This window comes from Sapajus apella, unplaced genomic scaffold, assembly GCF_009761245.1.
Source record: "Sapajus apella isolate SASKATOON/1434 unplaced genomic scaffold, GSC_monkey_1.0 scaffold80, whole genome shotgun sequence".
In the NCBI taxonomy this organism is placed as follows: domain Eukaryota; kingdom Metazoa; phylum Chordata; class Mammalia; order Primates; family Cebidae; genus Sapajus; species Sapajus apella.
This window is the reverse complement of record NW_022437020.1, coordinates 8,286,296-8,307,521: the sequence shown is the minus strand read 5'-3', so window position 1 is coordinate 8,307,521 and position 21,226 is coordinate 8,286,296. Positions and strand designations below refer to the sequence as shown.

Sequence of the window (21,226 nt, the reverse complement as noted above, 5' to 3'; positions counted from 1 at the left end):
TAGGCATCTCTTCCCCACTCCTTGTTCAGTGATGCCAGGTGGATAACACGGTCTGCCATATGAGGGTGTTTATACTCTGGGTAGCAAATGCACCGTAAGTCTAGGCTGTTTTCCCCAGGGAGCCGGCTGTCACTAGCACCCTGTTGTCGGGCATGTTCCTCCCCATCAGCAGTTGACCTTGCCTGGGTCCGTCCATCCACCGCAGCCTCACTCAGTTTCCTATCCCATGCTTCCTTGACCACACCCAGCAACTCCTCCGTGGCCTCCGGTAGCCCTCCTCCCCACGTCTCCCCCACCCATCCTGCTACGGACAAGCAAGCCCCTACTCCAGTGATCAGAGGGTGGCAGGCTCCAAGGCCCAGCTGACTCTGCCCCCATCTTGTGCTGGAGTTGCTGCTGCTGCTGCCCCCCGCCCACTGTCGGGCCTCCCGAGGCAGAGGTAGGTCTTCCCGGGCCCGCCCCCACCTCTGTGCAGTGTTTCTGACAATGGTCTTAGAACCGTCTCCAGGTTGCCCTCCTGCCCTTTTTTGGGCCTTTCTACTCTTGACCTCCCAGATGTTTTACTTTCGGTATGGAAATCGGGTTGTTTGCAGGCTGTAATTCAGAGTCACTTTAAAACGTCTTATAAAAAGGGCCAGAGAAATACATAAACAAGGCTGGTGGGGAAAGGCCCACCTCTTCAGAAGGGTTAGAGCCGGGATAGGGGTGTTAGAGCCAGGACGGTGGGGGAGTTACAGCCGGGACGCGGGGGCTTACAGCCAGGACTGGGGTGGTTAGAGCCAGGACTGGGGTGGTTAGGGCCGGGATAGGGGATTTAGAGCCAGGACGGGGGGTTTAGAGCTGAAACGGGGTTTTTAGAGCCGGAATAGGGGTAGAGTTTGGATAGGGGTGTTAGAGCCGGGATAGAGGCAGAGGCCCTGGCGGGAATTTGAAGCAGGGGTGGAGTGGCACACTCCAGGCCTTCTGCCTCTCAGGGGTACCCGGCTTGGTGGCAAACATCTGGGGCTGATTTCTAGGAGGCCATAATAGTAATTTTCTTTCCTCACCTCCTCTGCCCTCCTTGTGATTAGTATTTTTTTAACCTGACTTCCCAAAAGCATGTGTTAAAGCCAAACCTAGCTCTTAGTGGTTGAGCATCAGCATCAGGCACTGCTGGATCCAGGGGCTTAAAATGATGTCACGGGAAAAATGGTCTCTCTCCGCACTGGCAATCCTCTCTGGGGGTGTCTTCCTGTGGGCTAGCAGATCCGGGCTCACGTCCAGTCTCCAGGAAACCCTGTGGAAGGAAAGCTGCCTTTTCCTAAGGTGAACAGAAGTCCCCCTGTTTGGGGTTGGGTGCTGGGCTCATGCCTGGAGCTGTGGAATTGGGGGTCCAGCCCCACATGACGGGAGGAAAAGCATGTTCCCAGGAGAAAGCCTGGGTACCACTGCTTAGAGGGAGAAAGAGAGGCCGTGTGACAGGCACAGTGGATGTTCACAGAAGCCACAAACCAGGGACGAAGCTGGGGCCTCAGCCCAGGGCCGCCAGTGTCAGAGTCTGTCACTGCCCGGGGGGTGATGGTCAGTGGATATGGGAGTCGGCTGACCAGCACCAGTGGCCCGGTGTGGAGGAGAGCAGCTGCCCGGCTTCCCTCTGCTCTTTGTGGGAGAAATGGATGCTACAGACGAGTCCTGGTGTGACTGTGGTCAGCACACAGCTTCAAGGAAATTATTGCTGGTCTCTGATTCCTTCGTACGGGGCACCTCAGCATGCTCGGGTGTCCTCTGTCCCCGCAGTGAGGCCCCTCCCTCCTTCCCACCCTCCGAGGCCATTCTCCATCTCTTGCCTCCTTTCCCAGCCAAACCTCCGAAAAGTGAAAAAAAGGTCCCCTTCCACTTTCTTTTCTGTACGGGGCCCCATGTCTTCCTCCCTGCACCACCCTGCCTGGAATGATCTTAGCAATACTGGCCTCTGAGGGTCAGGAATAACTGTCCTGCCTCCATGCCCGGCCACATGCTGCAGGCGGCCTTGTCTCCTCCCGTGTCTTACGCACTCAGCTAAAAGGGGGCTTATCCCAGGAAGCCTTCCCCATCTGCCCCATCCATGGGCCAGTAACAGGCTATAGTCTGTTGGGAACCAGGCTGCACAGCAGGAGGTGGGTGGCCGATGAGTAAGCATGACCCGCCCGAGCAGGGCATTTGATTCTCATCGGAGCGCAAACCTATTGTGAACTGCACGTGCAAGGGATCTAGGCTGTGCACTCCTTGTGAGAATCTAATGGCTGGAGATCCAAAGTAGAAAGTTTTATCCCAAAACCATCCCCTACCTCCCCACTTACCCCAAACCCCTGGTCTGTGGAAAAACTGTCTTCCATGAAACCAGTCCTGGGGACCACTGTCTTAAAGGACTCTGGCCCCTTGGTTTTTTTTTCTGTCTGCTCCTTCCCACCAGCCCACACTGGATCCTAAATCCAGATAGACACGTGCATTTGCAAGAGACAGTTTTCTAAATCTGCAGAGAGCTTGAAAGAACAATGAATGTCCGTGCACTCTCTGCCTGTATTCACTCATACTTAATGTAACCAAGTATGTATTTGTGTTATTAGCTCAGTAGAAGCTTTGGAAACCCGTGAGATTAGTCATTTTTGTAAGGACATATGGAATATGAAACCCCGTAACAATGAGAGCCTGGAATTTGTCCTCTTTGAGAACAGGCCTTACCTTTGCATGTTTCAGCATTAGTCATAAAAATCTAGACTGATGCGGCCGGGCATGGTGGCTCATGCCTGTAGCCCCAGCACACTGGGGGGCTGAGGTGGGTGGATCATGAGGTCAAGAGATCAAACCCATTCTGGCCAAAATGGTGAAACCTCGTCTCTACTAAAAATACAAAAATGAGCTGGGTATGAGGCATGCGCCTATAGTCCCAGCTACTTGGGAGGCTGAGGCAGGAGAATCACTTGAACCTAGCAGGCGGAGGTTGTAGTGAGCCAAGATCACACCACTGCACTCCAAACTGGTGACAGAGTGAGACTCTGCCTCAAAAAATAAAAAATCTAGACTGATGCTACAGCCTAAAGAAATGGGCATTGAGAGTTGCCAGAGTGGTAAATGCAGTGGCGTTGGTCTGTTGGATTCAGGTCTCCACTCCACAGCTGAACGGCCTTGTGGGTTTGGGTAAGGTGCCTAGCTTCCCTGTGCCCCCGTTGCCTTGCCCCTGAAGGGAAGACTTCGGGGGTTGTTGAGAAGATTAAGTGGGTCAGAGTATATGAAGGCGCCGGCCTAGAGAATGTGCTCCTTAAATGGCGGTTTGCAGATGGTGGCAGAAGAAGAGAAAAGGGAGGAAACTGGGGGCGCCCCACCCTCCTCACCGCCTTTTGCAGCCAGGACATTTCAGCTGTGGGAAGGGAAACAGCCAGCTCCAAGTGGCAGGACGTTCTCTTTCCTAAGCTGTCCCTGGGGTCCTGTAATCCTCAGCTCTCACAACCACCCTGGATACGAGACCCCACCGGAAGCCGCTCTGCTGGAAAGTTCTTAGAAGTGAGGAACCTGTTTCTCTTGGCAGTTCCTCTAACACGAGAAGTCCTGTGCGTGCGTCTCCTCCGTGTTGGCCGGGAGCAAGCACTGGGACCGTAATGTCCTGGAGATGGGGCCTGAGGCCGGTGGACCTCCAGTGTCCCTTTGCTGCTTGTGGCCTGGCCCAGCCTGAGGCTGATGAATTCAGCTGTAACCAAAACCCCTTTTGGGTTTCAACTCTCATTTTCCAAAATGAGTATTAAATGTGGCCATTTTATTTCTGGCTTCAATAAGCAGAGAATCGTGAATGCGACAGAATCGGGTTTCATTGATTATAGGCTGAGGAGGGTCCCAGGGGGAGAGATGGAGGTGAGTTTGGGGTGTCCGTGGGGCCCTGGCTGCCTGTGCAGGGAGAGTGGGCATAGGACTGAGGGTGCCCCGGGGTCCCATTTTTGGAAATGACACAGGCTGGCTATCACCTCTTGTCATCTGCCACCTTCTCCTAAAATGCCAGAATAGATTTTAGTTCCTTGGGATTTTTTTTTCCTAGATGACAACCACAACAAACTAGAGTGTCACTGCATAGCACTGTCCTCGTGAGAATGACGTGGCCTTCACCCCTAAGTGGGAAGACACAAGAAACGTCCTAGCGAGCACCTCAGAAAATAATCAGTACGTGGCTCGTGTGGAAAACCAAGTTTCTGCTTACGCCAGTCAGCAGCACATTGATTTTCAGCCTCTCCTGAACACAAGTTGTCCTTGGTAGAGAAGGGGGTGAGGAAACATGAGAACCTGGAACCCACAGAGCTAGGGTGTGAGAGCGCCCCTCCCCTGCCACGCTCAACCCCCAGCCACCGCTCGCCCACAGCAGCCGAGTGTGACCACCACATCTGTGGGTGGCTAGGGTTTCCAAACTTTCATACTTAATGGAGCCTTGGGTGTTGATTGAAGGAACGTCCACTTTAGTCATGTGGGGATATGAAATCCTGAAGAGGTGCTGGAGCCACCTGCTCTCCTTAGAGAGCCCCAGGTAGGTAATAGGAAGGGCAACTGCTGAGTTTTGCTAAAGCAGCAAAACCTATTTTGTAGCCTAGGACACATTAAAATGGAATGAATTCATCAGGCAGAAAAGCATCTACTGGGTACGTTCAGCGAAATGAAATCAGGCTGTGATCACCTCCATTCCCTGCCCTTCCACCCCTAACCCCAGCTATCTGAGTTGATTTTGAGACGGAGGCCAGGCTGGAAGGTGCCCATCAATCCCACAGCTCTCCCTGGGGGTTCTGTGGGTCTGCAGCTCTGTGCTCCCCGCGATCCAGGCTTTTGTTCTCAGTACACAGAGTGTTCCCCTTCTCTCACTTCAGGCCTCCCTCCTTCCCCCTGTGGAAGGGGACACCTCTACCCCACTCAGGGGCCGCAGATTCCCTTTAAAGACAGACTGGATCCCTCTATCCCCAGCCCCTTGATTCTTTGGTCTTCATTTGCTTTCTAGCTCTCAAAGACTCTGGTAAGGGATCCATCAACAGTGACTGGAAGATAGAGCTCCCCGGAGAGTTCCAGATTGCAGGCACAACTGTCCGCTACGTCAGAAGGGGGCTGTGGGAGAAGATTTCTGCCAAGGGACCAACCAAACTACCGCTGCACTTGATGGTAACTTGCTGGGCTCCTGCACTCGTCTGAGGGTTGCTGGCTCTGAGGTTCACCAGGTCACTTTCCAGTTGACTTCTTCCTGGGACCTTGGGGGCAGGAGATGCATCCAGCTTCCAGGGGTCCCTGCTGCTCAGCCCCCTCCCCTCTCGGAGTCTTTCCTTTCCCCTTGCACCTCCTGCTTCAGAATTCTCTCGTTGCTTCTCCTGGCTCTTCCCTGGCAGAGTTCCTATCTTTTTCAAAAGGAGCTGCCTCAAAGAAGGAAATGCTTAGCCACGTGGACGGCAGCCAGGGAGACTTGGCCTCACGGAGAGACAGCCCCACTCACAGTCTCTGTTTACATCAGGTGGTGGGATGCATAGACCTGCCCTCACAGAGTGTATATCATTATCTTTTGGAAATGAACATGGACTCTGTGTCCAAACCAGCATCCCTCAGATTTCACAGACCCAGCTTGCACCAAGCGTTTGGGAATCAGGAAGTGGGATTAGATGATGCAGGTATTCTCCGCCGGCGATCTCCAGACACCTGTGTGCTGCTGGGCCAGGCCAGGACGCCATCGCCTGATCTGTTGTCTTAGGGAGGCCTCCATGTGAGCCACTGAAACATCAGTGACGTAGCCTTTTAAACATGTCAGAGAGATGTTTTTCTCCAGAGAATGGAACACACTGCTTCCTTCTCGAGATCCAGGAGTTCTTATGGCTAACTTCTGATAGCTCATCATTATTGATTCTGTGTCTCCTTCCCAAAAAACAGGACAGTGGCAGCTTGTGCCCCTGCAATCAAAGCACACTTTGTCCCTCAGTGCCTGCCAGAGTCTCTCCGTGGAAGTTCTTCTTCCCCATTAATTTGTGATCTCTGGCAGCCTGTAAGTATTCCAGGTTAGTTGACACCCAAAAGATTTTCTGGCCATCACCCAGGGAGTGTCCTAAGGAGGCTGGTTCTGCCAGGGAGCACTGACACCAAGGATGCAAGTGGTGTTAACCCCATTACAATTTCTGGGCAGAAAAAGTCAAGGCAGTTTCCAGGTACAATCTAAAGCACGTGGAAATCTGCCACCGCACCGCTCACCCTGCTAAATCCACTGCAAATACGTTCCTGCAGGTAGGTTTCTGAGACCCAAGAATGTGTGCCTAAGTCATTTCTCGGAGATAAGATTGTGTCCTTCGTCGTCACAGTCAGAACAAATCCTCCTATTCCAAGTTAATAGCAGTTACTTAGAGGGACTAAGGGAGGAGGCAAAACATAAAATCTACCGAAACTTCGCCTGTGAGCATGAGAATTTGCTTTCTCTAGCAAACAGCAGTGTGAGTGTATTTCCCTTTTCACCAAAAGCTTTTGTAAACTGAGCGAGTCATTAGCCCATTCCAGTGAAGTACACAGCCTGGATTCATTCAGACCAGGATAAACAAAACTCCAAGAAGCAACTACTGCCGCGACTGAAGTTTCAGCCCTCGCTTAATATTGATGGCTTTTCTCTCCAAATGAGACTGTCATTTCAAGATTTTAAAACTGAAAATGACAGGTGCCCCTTTGCGTCTATATAGAAAGCCATTATCCCCAAACTGGGGTATACACATTGTTTGCAGAATCAGTAGGACCCAGAGAGTCATGGGGACCTGCATTTGAAACCAGTTACACACACACACACTCAATACATGGCTACAAAATGCATGAAATTGGTTTTATATGGATTCTCTGTTCACCAGTCGTATTCCCATGCTGAGATGATAAAGATCTCTTTCTAAGACTAGTTTGCTTCTTGGCGTTTCCCTTTCCTAACTGGAGGCATTTTTCCAAGTATGTTATGGCAACTTGCTGTGGTGCAGGTGTGGGTGTTGATGCGGTTAGGTTTGCTCTTCACGCTGCACCCCAACCCTGCGGCGCAGCCTCAGGGGCTGAGAGATGCGTGGAGGGCAGTGGCTCCCATTGTCTGGGACACTTTGACCTCATCCACCCCAAGTCAAGTCGGGTGAGCTGTGCGCACCCTCGGCTTAGTGACTGCTGACACGTTCTCTCAGACTTCTCAGGCTAAAGTGAACCTGCCAGCTACTTAGACCCCGTGCACTTACTGCTTCCAAGCTCAGCTTGAAGACTCAGCCACAAACAAGCCACATTAAGCTCCTGTAAGAGGGCTTGATCAGCACCATTATGTCTAGAGAAAGAGGGCTGATCATGCACCTGCTGCTTTCCAGGGCTTGTCACATGCCGTTCCCGACCCATCTGTTCTGTGTCTTCATGCCGGCTAGGATTTCAGGTCTGAGGTCTCCAGGCTGTGTGATAGTTTCCCACAAAATGTGATGGACCCATCCCTCTACCTCCACCCCACTCCCAGCTTGGAGCCCTGAGCCAGGCTCCTGCCAGCCTTGGCTACAGTCATCTTCCTGGATCCCACGGCAGCAAAGGACTCCTGCATCCTTGAAACCCCAAACAGATGCTCCCCAAAGTCCCCCGGCAGTGAGCTGCATTTTTTCCTTGAGCTTGCCTTACCCCTGACTCTGGACCAGGTGACATGGCAACGATTGCTTATAGGGAGTGAAGGATGATGCTCGTTTCCAGAGAAGTACAGTAACCCCACTTGTTCTGACGCCTGTCTAGTCAAAAGTTCATCTGTGTCTTATCTGCAAAGGCAGCTTCGTGGGTGAGTATGCAGGAATGTGGACTGTTCTCTGCGTGGAGCAGCTCTCCATGAAAAGTGCAGTGAGAGGTTTCAGAGCTGCTTATCCTAAAGCTCCTAGTCTAAGCTGCTCCCTCTCTTGGGTAGGAAGGATGGGTTTGCATTCGCCCTACTTGCAAGTTGAGTCCCTGAGGAATCCAAAGCTGAGATAAAGGAGCACCCCTCAGTCGAACCTGTTTACAGCCTCAGAAGAGGGCTGGTTACCCCTCATAGAGAAACAGCCGCCGCGTGCCTGCGTGTGTGGATTCAGCAATCCCACGGGCTTTCTTTCCTTTTCAAAATGCCCTTTTGTTTTGCGGCTGATCCAGGTGCTGTTATTTCACGAGCAAGACTCTGGAATTCATTATGAATACACTGTTCCCGTAAACTACACTGCTGAAAATCAGAGTGAACCAGAAAAATCGCAGGACTCTCTGTTCATCTGGACCCACAGCGGCTGGGAAGGATGCAGCGTGCAGTGCGGAGGAGGTGAGTGGCCATGGCCGTGGCCGTGGCCTGCGTGGTGTGGGGCTTTGCTGGAGAAAGGACAAAGGAGCCTGTGGCCAGCACACAGAGTGGGGAATCTGTAACCTGCAGTTCCACAGGAATTTAAGCCCTGCTGAAAATCTCTCTGCAGAACATTTGGGCGAGTCTTCCCAGCTCCCATACTAGGGCCGTGCCCATGCTACTGCCCCCCAGCTCTGACCTGTGGGTGAAGCAGGGTTTGGCTGATGTATGACTACGTCTCAGGTATGACAGACCCTGGGAATAAACAGAATAGACCTTCGACTGTTGCCACTTGCTGGAGAGGCACCAGAGCGTGTCTGCCTGCTCCCAAATTCCCTTCCCTGTTTGCCACAGTAGCCTCATTCCAGGGTACAATGGAAACAAAAAGTAAGTCATGTGAAACATGCCGAGCGTGAGTTCTGACCGCACAGCTTCCTGCTCGACCTCAGCAAATGACTTCCTCTCTCTACCCCAAATTCCCTCACCTCTGTAATAGGCTGGTTGTCCCTCATGCCCACCGTAGGGTCCACAGCGTGAGCCCAAGAGCCTGTCGTACAGCAAGAATCATTATAAACAAAAGGCATTGTGTTTCTTGTTGTGTCATTAGATGGGGCAGCAGTAGGACACCGTTCTGAACTCCTAGCCAGCAGTTCCTTAGACAGTGCCGTTTGTCACCCTAACAGGACACATAGCAGGGCTGTGGGAGATGGAACACAGGGTGGGTGGATTTTAGTGGGCACAGAGCTGGGATGGAAGGTTTACCTGGACTCTGGTATGCCAACTCTGAGAGTTGGATGATGGAGTGGAGCCCCGGACATAGCCCCAGCCGTCGCCAGTCCTGAGCACCTGTTGACTGCTTGGATAACTTTCGTTGGATGTCCAATACATAAAGCATGGCTTACCATTTAAAGGACTCCTTCCGTCTTTCATGGGTAGTAGATCTAGATACACAGGAATTTCTTCCTGGGAATCTTGGCCAACTGCCCTCACTGTCTGTGCTTGGCCCCTTCCTGCAGCAGCCCCGCAGCAGCTGGCATAGCCTCTGGATGCCACCATCAGCCCTGCCTCTTCCACTCTGCACCTCTCCCCGGGGGGCCTTCCGCCCCTGAGCCCTTAGCTGCTGATGGCCTTTCAACGTCCACATCCAGCCAGCAGCTCTACCTCTGATTCCAACCAGGTTTTCCTCTTGGACAACTTGTGAGCTAACCATAGCCCACATAGAACAGTTCGCAGGCCCTCCTGGGGTCAGGGTCAGGCTGCTCTGTTGCTGTTGGCTGGGCGCCAGTCCTTTCATGACACTGATGACTTCCAGCTTCCTAACAGTGGTCAGATCTGCCACCAAAGCTGGAAGCAATCCTGTGCTTTCTGTACTCACCCGAGGCTGCCATTCGGGGCAGCAGGAGCTGACGGTGGAGTTGAGGACTCCATGATTTTGAGTCATCCCTACATGACAAATTGCCCGGGAGACAGACCCAGCAGGGAGCCCAGGATCCAAACAGCTGTGCTTGAGTCCATCTTTCATTGTCACTCTTCCCAAATCATCATAATAAGGACAGTAATAGAGCTAACATGAAGTGTTAGCCACATGCCAGGCTCTGTTCTGTGGACACCCTATATATTTGTTTCTTTTAATCATCCCTGAGGCACCCTCGGGCACAGGGAAGTTAAGCAAAGCAGGCTGCTCGAGGACACTGAGACGCAGAAGCATGGTGACCACAGCGTCGCTAGCTGGCCAGCCAGCGACGCTGTGGTCACCTGATGCTCTTTGTGATAGAGCCAAAACTTGAACCCAGACACCCTGGCCCCAGTGACCACCCTCCTCCCTCCCAGTCACTCAGCCTGCCTGACAAAGGCATAGCTCATGCAGTATTTGGGTGCTCTGGGAACACCCAGAAGAAGGGCTACATCCAGTTGGGTCATTGGAATAGCAAAGCTTCCTAAGAGCAGGTGGGGCTCAGCCAGAAGTACCAGCTGGCTAGACCAGTTCAGAATGGCTCTGGCATGCCTGTCCAGAGAATGCAGGTCTGCATGTCTTCCAGACAAGACTCCTTGTACCCCACTTGTCCCCAGCAAGCAGGAGTTCGGTAATGGGTAGCCAGACTCTCTGCTGAGGGCTGATGTGCAGGTATTTAATGAGACCAGATCTCCAGAGACTTTAAATATTAAACAAGCAGATACAAAGATGAGCAGTCTTTGGAAATGAAAGACCCAAATCAACGAACCCCAAGCTGTTCAAGGACACAGCTGATCTGAGGTGTTGCTGCATTCTGATCTTCTAGAATCTTCCAGGGCCCCACTCTGCCTTCTGTGTCTTGCACCCTCCTCCTTAAAATTGCAGTTCTTCCTTTCTAAAAACCCACACGACATTTACAGCATTCACTTTAAGTGACAGAGTGACCAATAGCAGCACCCAAACCTTCCTTCACGAGTGTGCAAGCCCAGCCTTTCCAGGCAGGTATGGCCACAGCCTCTCAGCTCCCTTTGGTTTGGTTTCCAGGGGAACGCAAAACCATCGTCTCTTGCACCCAGATTGTCAACAAGACTACAACTCTGGTGAATGACAGTGACTGCCCTCAAGCAAGCCGCCCAGAGCCCCAGGTCCGAAGGTGCAACTTGCACCCCTGCCAGTCACGGTAAGGAGCTGGGTTCTGTAGCTGGGACCCACCAGAGTCTGGGGCAGCAGCACCATCAGTGGCAGGGGGTGGCACGCCATGAATGTCACAGTGCTGCTCTGTGCTGTGTTCTGTTATTGTTGATGAGTGATTTGTGTTTGCTTGAATTACCAAATTTCCAGTTACTGAGCCAGGACGCTGATGGAAATACAATCGTAGCTGGAAGGCATTCTTTAGGAGACCATTAGTAACATCTCACGGCAAAAATAGAGCTTTCGCCACATACTTTTAACCAGTGCCCATTGGTTCCCCCAAATTCCTTTGTGTTGGTGGAGAAGGAAACAAATGTTGGAGTCTGAGAGCCCAGGAGAAAGGGCGCACACGGGCTGATGTTGCTGCTGATCTATTTCAGTGGCTGCAATTCATGCCCATGAGTGTGGATCTATGTGTTTAGTCTTTGCATCCATCAGAACTTCCATCCGAACTTCCATCCCAGCCCCAGCTGTCACGGCCATGTTACCCGTGTGAACTTCCTTGGGTTGTCAGCCGAGTTGAATTGTGTGAAATGGGTTCGTCAGCTGAGCCTCCTCTTCTCGAGTGATTTTAGTGGGACTCGGATGAATTTGTTGCTTTAAGTTGTGCCACCCCTCGGCCTTGTGTTCTGCTCTGAATTGAGGTGAATGGGTTTTGCTCTGTGGTTCTGTGTATCATTTAAGGCATGCTGACCTTTTCTAACTAGGCTGGATGCTTAATATTTCAGTGTTTTAGGTTTCTTGACTCAGTTCGTGCCGCTTGCCTAGTACAAGAGCTTCACGTCTTTTGCACCAACCCCTTCGTTTTGTCAAACTCTTAAAATGTGTTCGAGTGAGAAAGAGAGGAGGCAGGAAGGAAAAAAAGAAGCTGAGGCTTGTTTCAGTGATCTTCTGTGCTTCTTGCCAAATTAAGAATGAAATTCCACCCTAATGCTGCAGGCCTGGAGGAAGAGCTCACTGCAGGAAATCTGCTTGAGCACCCTCGGTATGAGCAGCCGTACCACAAACCCATCCATCAGTCCGTCAACCAGTCGCATGCATGGGCCACAGAAAGAAGAGCTTGCCGCTGTAAAGATTCAACGTCTAATGGGCTGGCAACTAAAGATGGCCTGGCCCTGGCCAAGTGACTAGAAAGCAGGATAAGAGATGACGGAGGAGAGGTCAGCACGAGTTCAAGAGCATGATTGAGCAAAAAGGTCTTAGGGCTCCATTCCAGAAGCATATTTTAAAACAAGTTCTGTTTTCAAACTATTTTATACCCAAGTTTATATATATATATAAAATTGCACTTTAGGTTCTGGGGTACATGTGAAGAACATGCAGGATTGTTGCATAGGTACATACATGGAAATGTGGTTTGCTGCCTCCATCCCCATCACCTATATCTGGCATTTCTCCCCATGTTATCCCTCCCCAACTCCCTATCCCCCCGCTGTCCCTCCCCTAGCCACCCCCCCCAGAGACTTCAGTGTGTGATGCTCCCCTCCCTGTGTCCATGTATTCTCATTGTTCAACACCCGCCTATGAGTGAGAACATGCGGTATTTGATTTTCTGTTCTTGCGTCAGTTTGCTGAGAATGATGGTTTCCAGGTTCATCTGTGTCTCTACAAAGGACATGAATTCATCATTTTTTTATAGCTGCATGGTATTCCATGGTGTATATGTGCCACATTTTCCATGTCCAGTCTATCATCGATGGGCATTTGGGTTGGTTCCAAATCTTTGCTATTGGAAACAGTGCTGCAGTGAACATACGTGTGCATGTGTCTTTATAAAAGAATGACGTATGATCCTTTGGATATATACCTAGTAATGGGATTCCTGGGTCAAATAAAATTTCTATTTCTAGGTCCTTGAGGAATCACCACACTGTCTTCCACAATGGTTGAACTAATTTACACTCCCACCAACAGTGTAAAAGTGTTCCTGTTTCTCCACATCCTCTCCAGCATCTGTTGTCTCCAGATTTTTTAATGATTGCCATTCTAACTGGCGTGAGATGGTATTTCAATGTTGTTTTGATTTGCATTTCTCTAATGACCAGTGATGATGAGCATTTTTTCATATGTTTGTTGGCCTTATGTATGTCTTCTTTTGAAAAGTGTCCATATCCTTTGCCCACTTTTGAATGGGCTTGTTTGTTTTTTTCTTGCAAATCTGTTTTAGTTCTTCCTAGATTCTGGATATAAGTCCTTTGTCAGACGGGTAGATTGCAAAAATTTTTCCCAGTCTGTTGGTTGCTGGTTCACTCTAATGATTGTTTCTTTTGCTGTGCAGAAGCTGTGGAGTTTGGTTAGGTCCCATTTGTCTATTTTGGCTTTTGTTGCCAGTGCTTTTGGTGTTTTAGTCATGAAGTCCTTGCCTATGCCTATGTCCTGAATGGTTTTGCCTAGGTTTTCTTCTAGGGTTTTTATGGTGTTAGGTCTTATGTTTATACCCAAGTCTTTTTAAAATTATGCACAGAAACCAAATAAAATGAAACAGATGAAATGAGAGCTGCTGTGATTGAGTTGAGACACACATATGATGTGGCAGAGTCAGCCAGTCCACACTGCCTGTTCCACCTCTCACAGTAGGCCGTGGCTCCCCTGTGGAACTCCAAGGATAAGGTTTAAAAATCAAGGGTCCTGCTTCCTGTAGTGATAGAGTAGCTTATATTGGACCAACCCTCCTGCAGATTACAGTTATGAACTCTAGAGACAGTATAAAAAGCAACTGTTTAAAAGCTAGAAAGCAGGCCAGGCGAAGGGGCTCATGCCTGTAATCCCAGCACTTTGGGAGACCAAGGCAGGTGGATCACTTGAGGTCAGGAGTTTGAGACCAGCATGGCCAACACCTTGAAACCCCATCTCTACTAAAAATACAAAAATTCGCCAAGCATGGTGGCGTGCACCTGTAGTCCCAGCTACTTGGGAGGCTGAGGCAGGAGAATTGCTTGAACCTGGGATACAGAGGTTATAGTGAGCCAAGATTGTGCCACTGCACTCCAGCCTAGGTGACAGAGCCAGACTCCATCTCAAAAAAAAAAAAAAAAAAAAAGTCCAAATGACATATGCAGTTCTCATCTTATTTCTATTGAACAGCACTTCTGTTCATTAATTTATCCTTCAGTGTTCCGGGTGCAATCAAACATTACTAGTCATACAGGGAAACAGATCCATACTCAGAGGAGAAGGCCGCTAATGGAGAGTGACTGCAAGAGGACACATTTGTTGAAATTAGACGAAAAGAATGTTAAAGCAGCTATTGTAACTATGCTGAGAAACAAAAGGAAAGCTGTGCTCATAGTCACAGAACACATAGGAAATCTCACAAGAAAAAAAGATACTGTATAAAGCAATTTTAGGACTAAAACATACAATATCTGAAATTTTAAAAATTCACTGCATGGATCTAACAATGGAATAAGATGATGAAAGATTAGTGAACTTACAGATAGAGGATTAGACATTATTCAGTCTAGAAAATGGGAAGAAAACATTATTGACAGTGAGCAAGACTCAGTTACCTGTGGTGCAGTATCAGGCATTCTAACATACGGGTAATTGGAGTCACAGAAGGAGAAGAGAGAGAAAATGGAGCAGAAAGTAATTACTGAAGAAACAGTGATCAGAAATTTCCCAGGTTTAGTGAAAGACAGCTGAGAGGTAATCGGGTCACATCTTCACATTTCAACTAGATTGAAAAGTGCCACAACAAAGCCCTCTGGCCGTTAAAACAAGTGGGCCAGTCATGATTCTACCTCCCATGTATCTTCTAAGAGGGAACCTTGCTGCACTGCAAAACGCAAACCAGAAGATCATGTAGGAAAGCACCTACAAAACAGTGACGTAAACAAACATGAATGCAAACTCTACACAAGTGCCACGGAGCTGTGCTAAGCCTACGGTAGATAACATTATGTGTGTGTATCGCTACAGAAAGTTCTTTGACGGACCATAGCCCTGCAGTCTTGCCACGTTTAAGCCAAGTTCAAGCAAATACGCTTCAGACTAAAAGCAATTTCAGAAGCACGTTCTTAGTATCTCGGTAGAACAGGGATCGGCAAACTTCAACTGTATAGGTCTAGAGAACAAATATTTTTGCCTTCAAAGGCCACATGGGGTGTCTGGCACATTTTTTTCTTTGAGTCTTAATCCTTTACAACATGTAAAATTTGTTCCTTGCTCTTGGGTTGTACAAAAATAACCCACAGGCCAGACTGAGCCCATGCACAAGAGTTTGCAGCCTCTGTTTTGGATTATCGCTTACTCTCGTTTTGCCCACTGAGGTACCGGGACCACACCCTCAGCATGAGCCTGAGCTCTGCCCATATTAGCTCAGGGAATGTACTTTCTTATTATACAGAGGAGGGCACATTAGGATACTGAATTTCTTTTTATTGTGTAACTTGATAAATATTTGGTTTCTGCCTCCCCACCACTTCTCTCTCCCACCTCCTTCCACTCCCTTCCTGACTGTAAAATCATGTGAATCAGACTTAAAGAATGAGTGGAATTACTTAGAGCAGAGAAGAAAATGAAGTTGAAAAACAAGAGAAAATAGCACCTAAAATCTGCCTTAGAGAGCCTAGACAGGAAGTGCCTGGATGCCTGCCCTAGGCTGGTTTTGTTTGCTAATTTGTTTATTTGTTTATTCTGAACCATCTGAGCTTGTACTTTTTCTTAAAGTGGATGTATGAGTGCCCTGACTCATCACAGAGGATTGATTGTTTGGCTAAACAATTGTATGATCTGATAATAGATTTTAAAACTCTTGCACATCCTAACAAGGTAGATCTATGCACACGTACGCATACATAAATACATACACACACGTAAATGTATCTACCTGCACGATATACATATGTATGTGTTAAGTACAGTAGTCCCCGCTTATTTGCAGTTTCACTTTCTGTGGTTTCAGTTACCCATGGTCAACCATTGCCCAAAAATATTAAAACGGAAATTTCAGAGATAATTCATCTTTTTCAAGTTGCTCACTGTTCTGAGTGGTGTAATGAAATCTCACACTGTCCCGCTCTGTCCTGCCCAGGACGTGAGTCATCCCCTTGTCCAGGGTATCCACAGCGTCTCTGCTCCCTGCCGGTTTGTCATTCAGTAGCCATCTCAGTTAGCAGATCGGCTATTGGGTGTCATAGTTCTTGTGTTTTACTTAATAATGTTCTCAAAGCACAAGAGTGGTGATGCCGGCAACTCAGATGTGCTGCGGAGAGGCTGTAAAATGCGTCCTGTAAGTAAAAAGGTAAAAGTCTTCAATTTAATAAGGAAAGAAAAAGAATTGTATGCCGAGGTTGCCCAGATCTATGGTAAATGAATCTTCTCTCCATGAAATTGTGAAGAAGAGGAGGAAATAAATCCGTGCATAGTATATACAGGGTTCAGTACTAACCTTAGTTTCAAGCATCTGTTGGGGCCCTTAGAACATATCTGCCACAGATAAGGGAGGACTTCTGTGCAGCTGTTACACACACACACACACACACACACACATATTTGGACAATAAACTGTGAATTATTGCATAGCGTGATCTAGTTGTCATGAGTCTTTCATAAGAACCTGTGGTTACATGGATTCAGGCTAGTAAGTGAAGAAAAGGAGAAAGCCTGACCTTAGGATATGAGGGGCAGAAAATAGGAAATTGAGCACATGAGTAAAAACTGCCCTGGGTAAGGGGTGAGGTGGAGATGTGTAGGGTCTGGATTACAAACGGCTGTTTCAGATGGGGTGGCATGAGTGGAGGAGAGAGCCTGTCACCTGGAAGAAGAGCCCAGGAATCCCATGGTGCGAACTTCATTAAAGAAGCCATAATGCAACCCATTGTTGAACCTGGCAGGGTGAAAGAGCCTTTCTGTGTTATTGTTACCCTTTGACCTTTAAAATGGCAGAGATATTTGTCTTTTTTCTTGATACTTTATTTCTCCTGATCTCCCTTTAACTTTCTTCAACCCTTTTTCCATTGAGTTCATGACGGTTTCCTTTGCCTTCCCAACTGCACACCATTAGCACCTCTTTATTCTAATCCTAGCTCTGTGAACACTTCTCCCAAACCCTCCTGTAACCACATGGAATCTGGAGTCTGACACGCAGGGCAGATGGCCTCTGCCCAGCATTTCACACACCAACACAAACACATCGACACACGTGGCCCTGACATTGGCAGACGAGGCAGAAATCACAGATCAACTCAGCTGTTGTGTCTGTTGCCAGCGGCCTTCACCTTGCTAACCAGAGTCTGCAGGGAAGAGGCCTCCCCATCACTCAGCATCCAAAGAGCAGTTCTGCGGGCCGAGACCCTTGAGGTCCAGCCCCAGGTAGTCCTGGAGCAAGGAGGCAGGGGCTGGCAATGAAGTGGGCTTGTCCCAGAGCTTTTGCTTCAGCAGATTTAACATTTTTGCAGTCTTTAAGAGCTTATTAGCCACTTGAAAAAGGCCATTCCAAGTTATTAGATATTTCCCTGTAGTATTTATGATTTGAACTTCTTCCCAGACAGTACATGCTGTACTGTACATTGAATTAGAGTGATTCAGAAAAGAACATTCAACATCTTACTGGCAATTGAATTGAATAGTCATTTGCAAGGAACTATATTTAGTTTTTAAATTTGTCCTCTTTCCTCAATTATCTTAATCAGTCTGGCCTTATTTTGGGTTAAAATGGAATGGAATCCATTCTTTTTTATTAAAGCACATTCTGTGTGTGTGTGTGTGTGTGTGTGTGTGTGTGTGTGTGTGTGCGCGCGCGCGCGCGCGCGCGCGCGCGCGCGCGCGCATATGCATGTATGAGAGAGAGAAAGAGATCATGACTTAAGAATGAAGTCTGGCCAGGCACGGTGGCTCACGCCTGTAATCCCAGCACTTTGGGAGGCCGAGGCAGGTGGATCACGAGGTCAGGAGATCGAGACCATCCTGGTCAACATGGTGAAACCCCATCTCTACTAAAAATACAAAAAATCAGCTGGGCATGGTGGCGCGTGCCTGTAATCCCAGCTACTCAGGAGGCTGAGGCAGGAGAATTGCCTGAACCCGGGAGGCGGAGGTTGCGGTGAGCCGAGATCGCGCCATTGCACTCCAGCCTGGGTAACAAGAGCGAAACTCTGTCTCAAAAAAAAAAAAGTCTGGAATATGTGGATCTTTAGCTACAGCCACAGTCTGAAATACAGTTTTTAAATCAATTTCCTGCTAGTCTAAAACGTAAGCATTTTCTTTTCTTTTTCCAAAATAAAATAGGTAAATCTAATTGTGACTAATACCTTTGGTCTATTACATGCCTTGCTGATGGTATGTGAGTGGGGAGGAGAAATTTACATTGCCAAAGTGCTGGAACTTTTTCTGACAAAATTTCAGGATGTCACCTGTATTTAAATTAAATGGTAAGTTTTGAAACCTTACCTTATTTATCTAAATTAAGAAACATCCAAGATGGAGGAAAGGAAAGCATTTCCAGAGGTTTTTTTGTGTGTTTTTGGTCATTTGAACATCCCTTCCTTTGATCATTACAGAGGACAGTAGAGTGTCCTGCTACCAGGTTCACAGGTGACAGGATTTCTCCTGTTGGGAAATGCTTTGCATGTAGGCTCTGCAGCCCATCAAAAGAGATCCTCCTCTATTCCTGACTTTTCTGAGTAATAAAATATAAAGACCATCAAGCACATGATGTTTCCATTTGACTTTTTTTTCCTTTTTTTTTAAATTGTACTTTAAGTTCTGGGGTACATGTGCAGAGCGTGCAGGTTTGTTACTTTGTTACATAGGTATACATGTGCCATAGGTATTTCTCCTAATGCTATCCCCTAGCCGCCCACCCACCGACAGCCCCTGGTGTGTGATGTTCCCCTCCCTATGTACTTGTGTTGTCATTGTTCAACTCCCACTTATGAGTGAGAACATGTGGTGTTTGGTTTTCTGTTCTTGTGTTAGTTTGCTGAGAATGATGGTTTCCAGGTTCATCCATGTCCCTGCAAAGGACATGAACTCATCCTTTTTTATGGCTGCTTAGTATTCCATGGTGTATATGTGCCACATTTTCTTTATCCAGTCTGTCATTGATGGACATTTGGGTTGGTTCCAAGTCTTTGCTATTGTAAACAGTGCTGCAATAAACATGCATGTGCATGTGTCTTTACAATAGAATGATTTATAATTCTTTGGGTACGTATCCAGTAGTGGGATTGCTGGGTCGGATGGTGTTTCTAGTTCTAGATCCTTGAGGAATCGCCACACTGTCTTCCACAATGGCTGAACTAATTTACACTCCCACCAACAGTGTAAAAGCATTCCTATTTCTTCACATCCTCTCCAGCATCTGTTGTCTCCATTTGACTTCTTATGTAACAATTACAAGAAAGGAAAAGTAAAGGGAAATGGTCAGATTTAGTCTGAGGAATACTTAAAGAACAACAACAACCCCTCCCCCAAAAAAGATCAGTAAGTGATCTATCAGAAATGAAGGGAAGCTCTGTATTCTCCGGGTTCTGGAAAAAACATTAGACCATAGAAGACACGGCTGTGTAGTGATGGCAACAGTCGGATTCCTAACTTGTGGAATTGCTGGGGTGTTTCAGAAATGAGCTTTGGATATGCTTGGTGGCTGCTTCGCAAAACACTTCTTTCCCCTTAGGATCTAATGAAGGTCAGTCTTGGCGAAGTCCTCTGCTGGCTGGCTCTCTTACAGCAATGAACAGTCCACAGACAAAGAAGAATTATTCTTTTCTCCTTCTGAGTGTATATTTATAAACAAATACATTGAAAGTAAAAAGATGGAAAAAGTTATATCATGCAGACAGAAAGCAGGAGTGCTATACTAATACCAGACAAAATAGATTTTTTTTAAAACATGTTATTAGAATATAGACAATTTATAGTGATGAAAGGGCAATCCATCAGGAAGATGTAACAATTATAAATATAAGCTCTTAAAATACATGGAGCAAAACTGACAGAAATGAAGGAATAAATACATGAGTCAACAATAATAACCGGAGACCTCAATACCTCACTTTCAATAATGGATTTTAGAAATAAGTTATATCAGAAGTAAACAGAAGCTTTAACACTATAAACCAACAAAACCCAATAGATATCTATAAAACACTCCACCTAATAACAGCAGAATTTGCACATGGAACATTATTCAGAGTAGATCACATACTAGGCCAGTAAATAAACCTAACAAGCACAAAACAATAGAAATTGTTTTCTACGAAGTATGGTCTCTGGCCCCCATGGAATGAAATTAGAAATAAATAAGAGAAAGAACCACCATGGAATGAAATTAGAAATAAATAAGAGAAAGAAGTTTAAGAAACATCCTGAGTACATGGAAATTAAACAGTACCATTCCTAAACAACCAGTGGGTCCAATAGAAATCACAAGAGAAACTAAATCGTATTTTGAGATGAATGGAGGTGAAGGCACAACATAACAGAACTTAGGGAATGTGGCTAAAGCAGGCCTTCAGAGGAAATTTATAGCTATAAAAACTTATGTTGAAAAAGAAGAAAGGTTTCAAATCAGTAAACTAACCTTCCATGTAAACACTGGGAAAGAAGAGCAGCAAAACCTAAAGCAAGTGGAATGAAAGCGCAGTGACATTTGAGCAAAAATTAATGAAATCAAGAGTCGAAAACAGTAGAGCAGAATAACAAAACCAGAAGTTAACTATAGGAAGAAATCAACAAAGTTGTCAAGTCTTTAGCTAGATTGGCCAAGAAAACATAAGACGTAAATTACTAAGGTAAAAAATGAAAGCAGGAATATTACTACTGACCTTAGAGAAATAAAACGGATTGAGAATGAGCACTATGAACAAGTGTATGCCCTAAGTTAGGTAACTTACAGGAAATGGACAAAGTCCTAGACATATGCAGACTGCTGAAACCAAGTAAAGAGCATCTGCAAATAACCCAGAGCTAACACCATACTTAATATGAAAAATGGAATGCTTTTCTCCAAAGATCAGGAGCAAGACAGTATCTGCTCTTACTATTTCTATTCAACATTGTATTAAAGATCTAGCCTAGGCATTTACCCAAGAAAATGAAATAAAATGCATCCATATTTGAATAGAAGTAGTAAAACTGTCTGTATTTGCAAATGACATAATCTTCTATATAGAGAATACTAAGGAATCTCTAAAAACTGTTAGAACTAATAAACAAGCTCTAGATGTTTGCAGATGTAAGTCCAATAAGTAAAAATCAGTTGTATTTCTGTATAATAGCAATTAAATGAAATTAAGAAAAAAAGTCCATTTATAATAGCATCAAAAAGAATA

General features: G+C 47.0%; 1 protein-coding gene across 1 annotated transcript in view; it reads left to right on the top strand.

Annotated features, from left to right (window-relative positions):
* Positions 1–21,226, top strand: part of ADAMTS17 (ADAM metallopeptidase with thrombospondin type 1 motif 17) — a 334,656-nt gene that overhangs the window by 251,308 nt on the left and 62,122 nt on the right. The window contains exons 18-20 of the mRNA XM_032252856.1: positions 4,988–5,145; positions 8,128–8,287; positions 10,803–10,938. Of these exons, the coding sequence (XP_032108747.1) occupies positions 4,988–5,145; positions 8,128–8,287; positions 10,803–10,938 (454 nt within the window). The remainder of the gene's footprint in view (positions 1–4,987; positions 5,146–8,127; positions 8,288–10,802; positions 10,939–21,226) is intronic.